The sequence below is a fragment of the Larus michahellis genome, unplaced genomic scaffold (genome assembly GCF_964199755.1).
Source record: "Larus michahellis unplaced genomic scaffold, bLarMic1.1 SCAFFOLD_78, whole genome shotgun sequence".
Lineage (NCBI taxonomy): Eukaryota > Metazoa > Chordata > Aves > Charadriiformes > Laridae > Larus > Larus michahellis.
In genome coordinates this window covers 1-12,112 of record NW_027436116.1, presented here as the reverse complement: position 1 = coordinate 12,112, position 12,112 = coordinate 1, and the positions used below count along the sequence as shown (strand labels likewise).

Genomic DNA, 12,112 nt, shown 5'->3' with positions numbered 1-12,112 from the left:
TGTGATTTTTGAGTGGAAAACTGTGGAAACCAAAATCCCTTGCAGGTTTTTGATGGAGCCTCCTGCTTGGAGACAGGTGCCAGGAGATTTTTAACCCGTGCTATTTTTTGATTAGTTTCCAGTCACTTTATGACCATCCTGAAGAAGAGAATTTGTTACCTCCTACAAGAACGAGAGAAACCCATCCAAGAGCCAAGGGCATGGATTTTCCGCAGGGCGCTGTGTACTGAATTCATCCTGGAAGACACATCATTCAGGTAGTGCTGGCTGTGAGCTACCTTCCTAATGCCAAGTATTTCTGTTCCTAAAACTGCTCTGTGAAGTGTGAGGCACCTTGCCTCAAAAAGACCAAGATGTGCCAACCAAGAAGTGTCTAAATACATGGTGGTGTTTTTTTTTTACCAGCCTAGAACAAGGCAGGGGCTTGGTGAAAGGTCATAGTCAGTCTCAAAGGCAAAAAAAAAAAAATAATTAAAAGCACTGTTGATTTTGAGGAAGCTTCTTCTGAAAGGGTTTTTCTGGGAGCAAACAACATTGGTTGACTGTGAGATAGACAAGGACAGTTAGCATCAAGCCTGGATGTCCACATTTGGCTTCTTCAGAAGCAGTTGAATTGTTCTGGTTGACTTGTGGTTCTTCAGGACCTATGCTGTCCCCTGGGCAGCGGAGTGTTTCTTGGTGGGAGGCAGGGAAGTGATGCCATGAGCTGTCATCTCCTTTTTCAGGCAAGCGCTCTGGGTGCACCTGGAAGACATTGTGGCGAATGTCTTTGCCCAAATTCTCGCCATGGTGGATGCCAACAACAACCTGGATCATGTCTCTCAAGGCTCTCCACTGGCAGAACTGTGGCTCCAGATGTTCCAAGAAGAAACATTCCTAAAAATTAAATACACCTGGAAGTAAGAGGCAGGGCTTAAATGCACAGTGAGGTGGTTTTCCTTCGGAGAGTAAAAGCCAGCGTTCCTAGTGTAGTGGTAGCTCACGCTTGAGGTGAAGATGTTTATAACCAAGCCATGGAAGGTCTTGGGTGTCAAATTGCTGGCACCAGAACTTCCCTGTTGTTTTAAGCTGTCAGCAAAATTGGCTTCTTCCCTGCTCTTGCCTGGTTTTCCCTGACTTTCCCACCAAATTCATCTCCTTTAAAAAGGGAATACACGTCAGTGGGAGTTGGGAACCGAGGTGGTCCATGCCTGGACACCTATGGTCTATCGCACAATTTCATGCTTCTCTCTGTGCTGTTTGAATTCAAGGGCGGCAGATGCTAGGATTCCTGTGTTATCGATGACGGAAGACCCCAACACCTCCCTCTTCTGCCAGTTCCCCTTCAGTTGGGTTTTGAAAGCCTACCTGGACGACATATGGGAGAAAGTCTATCACATGAAAGGTAACATCAGACTTTCCAGGGGCAGCTTTAATCCAGCAAAGCTGCCAAAAATCCATATCCTTAGGAGGAGGAACCATGGGGGCTGTGTTCCTCATTCAAATGACCCAGAACTACGCTGTGCATCTCTGCTGCATTATATCTCCTCTTCCAATGGAGGCATTGTGCCTCTTCAGCCATCTTCTTGGCTACACGTCCACCTCAGTCTTAACGAGGATCTCCCATTTTCCGCTAAGCCACCATAACTCTCTTTGCTGTCCCTTCCAGATCAGCCTGAGAAGCCAACGGAGGAAGTGGCCAGGTTCTACCAAAGCTTCATCAAGAACATCTTGATTCCAGATGGCAGCCACCCAGACATGCTACGCTATTACGCCAATGACTTTCTCAGGATGGCTTTTCCCGGGCAAGATCTCCCTGTCTATGAGGTGGGCAGGGCTGGGTAGAGCACCATCTCCAACTGGCGTTGGCTTTGGCCCTAATTCTGTCCTTCCTGGCCAAATCTGATGTTCTTGATAAGTCCTCCCTTGCACTGCTCTGTGGCTGCTCCTCAAATGTTATGAACGTTTGGTCTTAATTCTGCTTTAAGAACTCTTTTTTGACGGGCAAACTTCATATGGGATAGCACAGCAATGCTGAGTGTCCCACCTTTGTCCCCTTGCTGTTTGCTTTAAGGAGAAATAATGTCATTTGTTTTACCTGTAGATTCTCTCAAGGGTTTTCCTAGCCAGTGCAGAACAACTCTGCTCCTCCGTGGGCAGGGGGGAGATGGGCTTCTCCCCGATTTGGCTTCACATGGAATATTTCTACCTCCAAGACGATTATCAGCTCTTTGTCGACATAGCAAAAAGCAATGACACTGTCATCGGTGAGCTGCAGGCAATGTATGAGAAGAACCCCCCAGAGATGGTGAGCAGAGAGCCGTGTTTGCCCTCTAACCCTTCCTCTACTGCATTTCAACATGGTGGTCTTCACAACTTACATCATTTAATTACATACTAGTTAATTAGTAAGACATCCTTATGTTTGTGTCACTCTGGATATCACGTTGAAGTCCTCTTGGACACTTTGGCCTGAGAGGTGGGTGGGATTTGTTGTGGTGGGCTGCAGCTCCTTAGCTTGCCACGTCTGCGTGGAGATGTCCACATCCCTGCTAAGATGCTTATTGCTTGGGGCAGCACACTGAGGTTTCTCGAGAACTCCCCATGTTGACTCCAAGATCCTTCTTTCTCCAAGGCGCAGGGAGGTTCATTAAAGTCCTTCCTGCTTTACAGATGACAGAACTTCACCTGTAAAAGTCCATTTCATTTTGACTTAGCCCTATCAACTCCTCCAAAAGCTATACCAGCATCTAGTCGCGTGATAGCCCTTCCCTCTGTGCCACCCGCCAGCGAGCTCAGTTCTTTAACTCGACTCTTTTTCTCTCTCTTTGCAACTGTCTTTTCAGTTTGTCACTCTTGACGCCTTGAACGTTCTCCTGAAGAAAGTGCAGCCCTCCGAAAATGGACTTTTACCTTTTGATGCCTGCGTGGCATGGCTCAAAAGTGTCAAGTCCATTAAGCCCTGGGTGGAGTGGATCAGTCTGGACAACTACCAGCTTTGGTTCTACCAGAAGAAGAAGCAGCTCCTGGAGAACGTGTTGTAAGTTCAGTCACTCTCTTTTGACAGTACCGCAAGCAAACTTCTTGATGTCTGAGGGTCAGGTGAGCTGAAGGCACCCTCCTCTTGAGGAGCTGGAGGTCACAAGTCCTCCAACTATCCGTTCCCTCCTGGTCCTTCCTTGTTATCACAAACACGGTGGCAAAGTGGCTCCAAAAAAAACCCAAAAAAGCAGTGAATATTTCACCGTGATCAAATTGCTTAGTTTCAGTGGACTTTCTCCTTGCCTGCTTGATGGTGCAAAAAATGCTTTCTGGAGTGGGAGAAGTTGGTCCCTCCAGAGAGAACACCCAGAAACAGGTTGGCAGTTTGTTTGGCCCAAGGTGCGTTGAAACACGCAGCGCAGACAGGACCATGCCATCTCTTTCTCCCTCTAATGCTATCTCAGAAGGTCTTGTGTCTTCAAGTGACCACACACTACCTGGGCTGAGTCACAGAAATACCGGTGGGAAGGGACCCCGGGAGGTCTGTGGCCCAACCGAAGTGGCAGCCTTCGGGGTGTGTGTTTTACAGACATCGCTGGACCTGCACCAACATTGTCTACATGTTGATTGACCACCTGCTGCACAACGAGACACAAATAGAGGAGAAACTCCTGAGGCTTGTGGTGAAGCAGTTCATCTTCCTCTGGAACGTAGGTGTTTCCTGGGGAAGCTCGTGGCTGTGAAGCTTGGGAGGGCTCTTCTCTTCCAGGAGACCTCTGGTCCCAGCTGTAGGGAGGGCTTAGAGATGGGAAGAGGCTGGAAACACCACCCAAGAGACAAACAGTATTTGGATTCAGAATCCAAAATGAGGATTTGAGATCAAGGAAGGCTTCCTTGAGAATTTAAAGAGCTGATCCAGGTCATTTGCCCTCAGAGGTCCTCACAGAGACATCCATGCATGGATCTGCTTAATTCTGCTGTCCAACCCTGTGTCCCTGCAGTGGTGACATCCTCCATGTACCAGAGAGATGTTTCTGCTGAACTTACCCTGTATGTTTGGTTTTTTGCAGCGCCTCTATGCAACCCCAGGATTTGAGCCGGAGAAGACTTTTGATTTGGTGACAAAAGTGCTGAAGAAATGCAATGAGAATGCTGATGTTGTGTATCTGGTGTAAGTCCGAGCTGAAAACCAGTTGAGTTCAGGGTCCTTCTCCATCGATGTGATGTTTGTAAAGGGTAGGGGAAAGCTGATTCTTGAAGCAGTGGTGGGTCACCCTCACCAGGGAGGCTAGGCAAAAGTGCCCATCCAGCTTCAGCCCCACCCCGAGGTGGACATTAGGCAGAAGCTCACCCACGCCCCTTCCTCAAATCTGGCAGCAACACTGAGCTGCCTCTTCTTTTGGTGGTGTCCCTCAGGAAGGGTGTGAAGGAATGCAAGAGCTGCCTGCGGGAGATCACTGACCCGGCGGAGCTGCCCTGCGGCCACATCTTCTGCACTGCCTGCATCCTGGAGTGGGCAAACAAGCAGTGTAAGATCTGCAAAGAGGAATTCCCAGAGGATTACAGACCCACAGCTTCAGAGGCCACGAGGTATCCCAGTGCTGGCAAAAAAACTGCCTGTCTCAAGTGCCTTCATTTTAAATATTGGGATAGAAGATGCTGGGTTGGAGCTCCTCTGCTGTGAGGACAGCCTGAGAGAGTTGGAGGGAGTTCAGCCTGGAGAAGAGAAGGCTCTGGGGAGACCTTTGAGCCCCTTCCAGTACCTAAAGGGGCTCCAGGAAAGCTGGGGAGGGACTCTGGATCAGGGAGTGGAGCAATAGGACGAGGGGGAATGGTTTTAAACTGAAAGAATGGAGATTTAGATGAGATATTAGGAAGAAATTCTTTGCTGTGAGGGTGGTGAGCCCCTGGCCCAGGTTGCCCAGAGAAGCTGTGGCTGTCCCATCCCTGGATGTGTTCAAGGGCAGGTTGGACGGGACGTTGATCAACCAGGTCTAGTGGGAGGTGTTCCTGCCCAGGGCAGGGGGGTTGGAACTGGATGATCTTTAAGGTCCCTTCCAACCCAAACCATTCTATGATTCCATGATTCTGTGGTGCCTGAACAAATGGCCATATCATCTCCCTGGTTTGTGTCCTGTTCTCTGCAGAGAGAGGGACGCTGTTTCTTTCCTTGATTGGAGGTTGACCATGAGTCTCGGTTTTCTTCTTCCCTGCAGGGAAGCTGTTGCCTGTCACAACAAATTCAGGAGGAAATGCAATTCCTTCTTCGTTGAGTTCATCACCATGTACTTTTTGGGAGACAGAGAGGCACCGTCTGCCAAAATCATTCAGCGACTGATACAGTTTGTGGCTTGCAAACCCAACCCTGAGCATCAGGCAGGGAAAAAGGGTAAAAGAGCCTGATTCCACTACCTGGCTCTGACCTTGCACTCTTGGAAGTCAAATAACGGGTGTCATCCTTTCTTCCTAGTGTACAAGCCAAAAAGTGAGTTGTCACCCTTCGAAGAGTGCATGGACAGCAGTCCTACCATCCAGTCCTCCCTCCTGAAGCTGCTGCTGCGATGCGGGTCAGCCTCGAGGTTGCTCCCAAACCCCATTGCTGAACCCCTCGGCCATGTGGAGGCCAATGGTCTGTGTCCTTTTCTGCCACAGGTTCAACAACGTCAAGGTTCACTTGGAAGAATACCTGTCCCAGATGGAGGAAAAGATACTATCCAACCAAAGTCACGTGGACCACTTCTACTTCATGGTGGTGCACTGTCTGGAGGTGAGTGCCTGTTGGGATGCACTGGGAATCCCAACAAACACCATAACTTGGAGCTACCACCCCAGCTAAAACATATTAATCACATTAATTATCCCCCCTCCACATCTTTTTATGGGTGAGGAACCAAAGGAGGAGCTCACCTGAAAGACGACGAGAAGGCACAAGGAGCTGCTCAGTTATAACCCACCTTCAGACTCTTAAAAATTGTTCCCCTCTCTCGAGCAGGATTTTATGTATCCTTCTTCTGAAGAAGACGTCAGCCAGCTTGCTGAAAACTGCCTCTCCACCACAGACCTGGCTGCTTTCTGCAAGCCCGAGGTCTCGAGAATTAACACCCTCCAGTTCATTGCCCAGCTCCGGCTCTCCATCAGGCACGTGGCCACCGTGCTTGGCAGACGGATGCTTTCCGGTGAGTCCTTTTGCTTAGTGTAGCAGAAGAACTGTGCCTACCCCTAAGGAGGTCTAGAACAAGCCCCCAGAAGGTCTAGTTTTGGAGGGATTGGCTGGAAAATGACTGTTTTTATGAAAATGGAAGTTGTTTTGGACAAACTTCCTAAGTCTTCAGTCCCCAAATGCACTGTGTTCTCCAAGTATTTCTCTACATATTAAGGCACCCTCTGTACCTTGGCTTGAAGCCAGGTTCCAGCCTGTGGGGAGAAGATCCTCCTGCAACCTAGATCCTACTGCAACCTAAAGAGCTGTAGGAGCTGTGTTGGTGAAGGACACATGTGACGTTCCACCACTGGGGACTTGGCCTAATGAAAAACCTTCTTTCCAGCTGCAGATCCCAATGCGCCTGCCACAGAAGGGAATGAGAAAGAGCAAGACCTGGTGAACGCAATGAAGAAGCTGGTGGTGCAGGCTCCAACTCCATGGCCTCAGGTGTTCCTCATCAGAAACCTCTGTGACATCTATGGGCTAGCCTCTATGTGGAAGATCCTCCAGGTGGAGAAGTGGATTTTACCCCAAGGAGTAGAAATTTCGCAGGTGGGTTATTTCTTGAGAGCCTTGTGCCAAAGCTGAGTTGAGGAGGGTAGGATTTGCCGAGCTCAAGCCTTCTTAAATTGACTCACGTGGCTCCCTTCCAGTTGAGGAGAACAACAGGCCCCCGTAAGGTGTAGTCAACCTCCTCTTCATGCCCTTCCACTTGCTTCTTAGGATAGCAATAGCAATGTCCATCTGTGTTTTTCAGGACAGAAGCACCTGGTCAAATACAACACTGATGTTTTCAGTGCTGGACAAAGCACAAAAGCAGCTAAAATCCAAAGATTCCACTGAAAATCAGAGCTTGACTGTGAGTATCCATCGTCTCTATAACAGAAGGTTTCCATGGTTTTTCGTCTGGAATCGTTGGTTGGTCTGGAACTGTTATTTGGTCTGAAACCTCTTGGAAACAGGAGGTTTCCGTCTGTGCTGACGGAGAGCTGCGGCAGCTCCCTGCTGTCAGGGGACACAAATGGGACTTAGCATGAACACTGAAGCTCAGCGGTGAAGCCAGAAGACTCCTCACAGGGAGGTGCCATGCCAGTTGCCTTCACTTACATCTGTTTTGTTCAACTTTTGTAGTCTGTCATGAGACAAATGGAGAACATCCTCCACTTGCCACCTATCCCAGATGAGCTGCTGGAAGACAAACTGAAGAAGATCATGGATGCTTTGGGTGACAGTGAAGACCCAGGCCTGCTGGAGGTGGTCTTCCACACTGCGCTCAGTCTGGCCTTGTATCCAGGCCACATCACTCAGCTCCTCAAGAACATCTGCTTCAAGCCTGAAGTGGTGAAGGTGAGTCACGAGGCCGAGATGCACAGCTCTCTCCACCCCACAGTCCGAGCGCAAGGTCTCCTGGCAGATAGGCTTTGTTTCGGTCAGATTGTTGCTTTGTAGATCAATGTTCCTCTTCCTTCTTGTTCCTTGGGCTGAGAAGTAACTGCGACCATCCAGCCTGGTCTTCTTCAAATGTGGATGAGATAGATGTATGGTCTTTGGGAAAAGCCCATCTGTCTTCTGACTCGAGGGGAGCTGAGGACCTGGCAGAGGTTTATTGGTGGAGATTAGGTGGTTTGAAGGCCAGCCCGAGCATCCTCCTTCTGCCAAAGGTCTTCCATCACTCAGATGATGATGAAGACACTCATTCCTGAGCTGGGCTTCCCCTCAGGTCTGTCCATGCCTGAGTTGTTCCTCTTCTTTGAGGGCTGCAGGAAGCAACCAGGACATCATGCTGCTTTTCTTGGAAGTGAAAGCAACAGCCACCTCTAGATCCTCTCCCTTCCCACCAAGGCCGTGTTTGGCCCATGGGGCATTCAGTTTCCAGAATCAAAACTCATAAATAATTAGGACTTTTGGGGACTTTCCTCACGTCTGGTGACTCCAGCCTCACGTCTCCCTGACTGATGTACCTTGCTCCCTCACTTAGTCCCCATTCCCTCACCAGAACTTTCTCCCCAATGACAGTGGCTGTGCAGGAGGACCCTTCCTCCCCACTGTTTGCTTTAGAAGCAGAATTGTTCATTGGATAGGTGTGATGTGAGCCAGGAAGATGGTTGCCCCACACCTCACTTTGTATCGCGGTTTCTTTCCAAGGGGTCTTACCTTCCCACCATGCCTGGAGACCTGCTTTTTGATGTGGAGAACTGGAAAATTGGTGCAAGAGAGAAGATTTGGAGTAAGTACTGGGGGAATGTTTCTCCTCCCGTGCATGTGGGGGACCCACCAGGAGCCGCCTGAGACTGGCCAGGGGGTGGAGGCAAGGGATTAAAGACTCCTGAAGGCCATCTCTGTCCTTCTGTTGAGTCCTTCTTGACCTCCACCTTGGTGGAGCAATTTTGGGTCCCTTTTTGACAGGCTCTGGGAGAGGCACATGGTGGGGCTGGATGCTGGGAGGTGGAAGCCAGGCCTGTCACCCTCTTGGTGAGCATCTGGCCATCATGTAGGTTGTTGTGGGAGACGACTGACTAACCATCTCCTCTTTCACACGTAGCTTGTCAGTGTGGCTCGTACTGGATTGTCACCGATGTAAGTGTCCCCTTCTGGCTGGTGGTCTTTGCAACTCTGTCTTGCGTTTCTCATTGCATCTCTGTCACCTGCATGGGAAAAAGACAGGCTTGGGATGAGCTTCTCGGGTCTTCTTCTGGCTCCCAGAGTTGCCCGTCACCTTTGCACCATCTTGAAACACATAGAATCATACATCTTGGCCTCTTGGGCCAGCTCTTTCTACTGGGTGGCAAGTGTAGGTGCTCCTCCTGCTGCTCTGTTCCCCTCCTAATGTGGACTCCAATGTCACCTCCGTGTCAAGTGGTCCTTTAGCTGCAAGGCTCAGAAGCCAGCTGGGTTCTTCTCCAAGCCAGCTGGCTCTTCTCCAAGCTGGCTGGGGTCTTCCCCCAGCGAGGCACTAAGCTAAGTGGAGCTGGGACTTGTATCTCCCCATGGGAGCAGTGGAGCAAAGCGGGTGCTTCCAGGTCTTGGTTACTCTCTTGGTTACCCAAATTGATGCCTAGATGTGTCCTGCCAATGGTAGGAAGAATCAGGTCGGCCTGGAGATGTTTGCTCATAGACACACGTCCCCTCCTGCTGCTCGTTAGCTGTTGCAATGTTCCCATGTAGAAAGCCAAAGTCCAGGAGGACATGTAAACCCCCTGGGTGCCCTCAGCTTTTGCTAGATACCTTCAGCACCTGGATGGGCTTCCAACCTTCTTGTCCCAATGCAGTGTGGACTTCCCATGGAAGTGAAGAAATGCAAGTGTGGTGCCACCGTTGGGGGAACCAACCACAAACCTGAGACAGGCTTCACGCGGAAGGAAATGTAAGTCCACCCTCCCAGCTCCGCAGCCCCGGAGGGCTTCAACTGTCCACCCATCCCTCCCGCAGAGCTATGGGCACAGGGAAAATGCCGCGGCTGGCCAAAGAAAAGGTCTCTGCGTCCCGTGGTCCCACCATGGAACCTAACAAAAGACGTGGTGGGTAATTGCTCTTTCTGAATGCAGCACCAAGGACAAAACGGAGAAAGGGTACATCCTGGAGAGCCCTCTCTCACAGAGGAATGAGCTGGAGAGGTGCCTGTCACCCGCCTGTGTCAGTCTTGCGAGAGCTCTGCTCCATTCATCCCTCCTTCTAGGGGTCCATGCTGACAAAAAGGTGAGCAACCACCATGCCGTGATGGCTCAGCCTAGCTTGGGAGGAGGAGACCTTCTTGAGAGCCTAACGGAGGAACCTGCCCTGTCTCACAGGCAATTCTAGACCTGATGAAAGAGGAACCGGAGGATGTGGAAGAGTTCTTCTGGGGCCACCTTCAGAAAGACATGGCGTGCCTGGCAGAGGCGCTCAGCAGGAACACGGAGGATGCTGTGTTGACTGTCCATCTGTTTCTACAGCACCTGAGCAATGACAACCCAGCAGGTAGGGGGATGCTGGGAAGCTCTGGGAGGTCACCAGCAGGCTTGCAGTGGTTGGGTTTTATCCGGGACCGGTGTCATTGGTTCCTCCTTCCCGGGACAGTCTCCATCCCAGGAAACTGGTGAGAGGACAGGGAGGACCATGAGGGCAGTGAGCTCATCCAAAGCACTCAGCCCAGACCAGCTTGAGGGCGTGAGCAGACTAGGAGATAGTTTGCTCCAAGTAGGCATCTGTGTCATCCCTTGGTCCCTCTTATTTCTACATCATCTTACTCCTTGCCGTCAAGGAACACAACAGAACTCCAGGCTTCCCCAGGGTCTACAGGGTAAAAGCTCACGTATTCCATTGTGTCTTCTACAGACAAGAGTGTAGCCTTGAGCATCCTGCATGAGAAAAAGGACCGAGAAGAATGGGAAACCTCTTTCAAAGCCCTGGCTCAGCCCTTCTTCCAGGTACACTTGTGGCCAGCTGCTGCTCACAGGTATCATGTACCCAAAGTGCTGCTTTGCTGGTGGTCATGTCCATGCCCAGACATATCTGCTGAGGTCAAGGCGTTCCCACGTCCAAGAAAAGAGATTTGTCCCCTCAGTTTTGGATCAGGACCTAGTCCTGGTGTGGTGTCCTGCAGAGAGCTGGCTTCTTGGATGCTTTTTATATGCCGATTCAGATCCTCCTTGGAAACCAGTTGTGTTTCTTCCCTTGGAGAAAATCACCTGTGGGTTTCTCCCCGGACAGTTCTGTTCTTGTCTCTTTGGTGGCAAGTTCTCACCATGCTCCCCACATCTCCAGAGTCCTCATTGCTTTTCTTTGCCCTAAGACCCCATGAATCCCCTCAGGCTGCTTTGGTAAGGAGGAGTGGCTCCTAATGACCCTTGGGTTCTTGCAGGAACTGGAGCAGAGCCTTAATTCTGTCAAGGAGCAGAGGATGAGTGAAGGTCCTCATGGCTCCAGCCTTCTCCTGAAAATAGCTTCTGGCCAGACACTACCTTTCCAAGACCTGCCGAGTCAGGGGTTGATCAACGAGCCCTGCATGTGGAGATTTGAACAGAAGACGACCATCCAGACCTTGATGCATTTCCTACAGCAGGAAGTTGGAGAGGGCACTGGAAACCCGTACCCCATTCTACTGGAACTCCTGTCAAAGGTTGGCTTTAGGAACATCCCCTCACTACTAAAGCAAATGGATTAGATTCAGCCTGGTTGGTGTCCATGGGGCACTGGGGTAATTTTTCCCCCCTCCATGTTTCTTTGGAGCATCCAAGCAAGCCAAGTCCTCCTCCAGGTTACCCTGTGGTGCCAGATGGGATTCCTGTCCCTTGAATCACGCTGAATTTTCTTTTCCAGCTTGAGAACATCCAACATGTCCGACACCTGCCCGACATTTTCCGTCTGCAGAATGCCCTGATCCACTTCTTCCAAAGCAGCCATAAAGGGGAAGACTACACAGTCCGGCAATTCCTGGACCAGCCTGAACTTTCAGGTGCCATATGAAATTCCATCATGCCCAGGACACAGGCATTAGCCACCCCTCAGCACCCAGATGCTCCGCTGAGAAGTTGCTGCCACAGTTTGCGTGATGGAGCCAACTCGGCCAACACAAGAGCGGCCCATCAAGGCTGAGCGTGCCTCTGCGGGAGCAGTTTGGGGAGGGAATTTAGGGGAGGGTGGGGGTCTGAGGAATCGAGATGGATCCAGGGCAGATCCTTTCTCCTGGGGCATTTGGGGCTTGGCGAAGTTCTTCCACCATGAGCAAGCAGGATGGGTGAGACAGGCTTTTCAGCTCCTAAGTCACGGTGCCTGGTTGATTGATGTCACACGTGGTCCAACACAGCCCAGCTCGAGCCAGCACAGAGCATGGTTTGCTGTGACATGTCCAATGATATGTCGGTTGGAGACATCCTTTGACATAACATGTCTCCTGGGAGGATGCTTTGACAGGGCCATTTTCTCCTATCTCTGTGCCCACAGAGGACCAGCGTTTGGCTTTCAGCAGAG

The 12,112-nt window shown here is 50.6% G+C and overlaps 1 protein-coding gene across 1 annotated transcript in view; it reads left to right on the top strand.

Moving 5' to 3' along the window:
* LOC141736946 (E3 ubiquitin-protein ligase rnf213-alpha-like) overlaps positions 1 to 12,106 on the top strand; it is a gene marked incomplete at its 3' end in the record, with an annotated part of 39,837 nt that extends 27,731 nt beyond the window's left edge. The window contains exons 38-62 of the mRNA XM_074571619.1: positions 116 to 257; positions 726 to 899; positions 1,251 to 1,384; positions 1,649 to 1,806; positions 2,084 to 2,287; positions 2,826 to 3,019; positions 3,551 to 3,671; positions 4,032 to 4,132; positions 4,378 to 4,551; positions 5,178 to 5,350; positions 5,432 to 5,528; positions 5,614 to 5,728; positions 5,954 to 6,137; positions 6,507 to 6,715; positions 6,921 to 7,022; positions 7,295 to 7,510; positions 8,309 to 8,390; positions 8,706 to 8,740; positions 9,433 to 9,527; positions 9,709 to 9,859; positions 9,952 to 10,120; positions 10,478 to 10,569; positions 11,004 to 11,261; positions 11,462 to 11,597; positions 12,086 to 12,106. Of these exons, the coding sequence (XP_074427720.1) occupies positions 116 to 257; positions 726 to 899; positions 1,251 to 1,384; positions 1,649 to 1,806; positions 2,084 to 2,287; positions 2,826 to 3,019; positions 3,551 to 3,671; positions 4,032 to 4,132; positions 4,378 to 4,551; positions 5,178 to 5,350; positions 5,432 to 5,528; positions 5,614 to 5,728; positions 5,954 to 6,137; positions 6,507 to 6,715; positions 6,921 to 7,022; positions 7,295 to 7,510; positions 8,309 to 8,390; positions 8,706 to 8,740; positions 9,433 to 9,527; positions 9,709 to 9,859; positions 9,952 to 10,120; positions 10,478 to 10,569; positions 11,004 to 11,261; positions 11,462 to 11,597; positions 12,086 to 12,106 (3,537 nt within the window). The remainder of the gene's footprint in view (positions 1 to 115; positions 258 to 725; positions 900 to 1,250; positions 1,385 to 1,648; positions 1,807 to 2,083; positions 2,288 to 2,825; positions 3,020 to 3,550; positions 3,672 to 4,031; positions 4,133 to 4,377; positions 4,552 to 5,177; positions 5,351 to 5,431; positions 5,529 to 5,613; positions 5,729 to 5,953; positions 6,138 to 6,506; positions 6,716 to 6,920; positions 7,023 to 7,294; positions 7,511 to 8,308; positions 8,391 to 8,705; positions 8,741 to 9,432; positions 9,528 to 9,708; positions 9,860 to 9,951; positions 10,121 to 10,477; positions 10,570 to 11,003; positions 11,262 to 11,461; positions 11,598 to 12,085) is intronic.
* Positions 12,107 to 12,112: the final 6 nt, after the last annotated feature.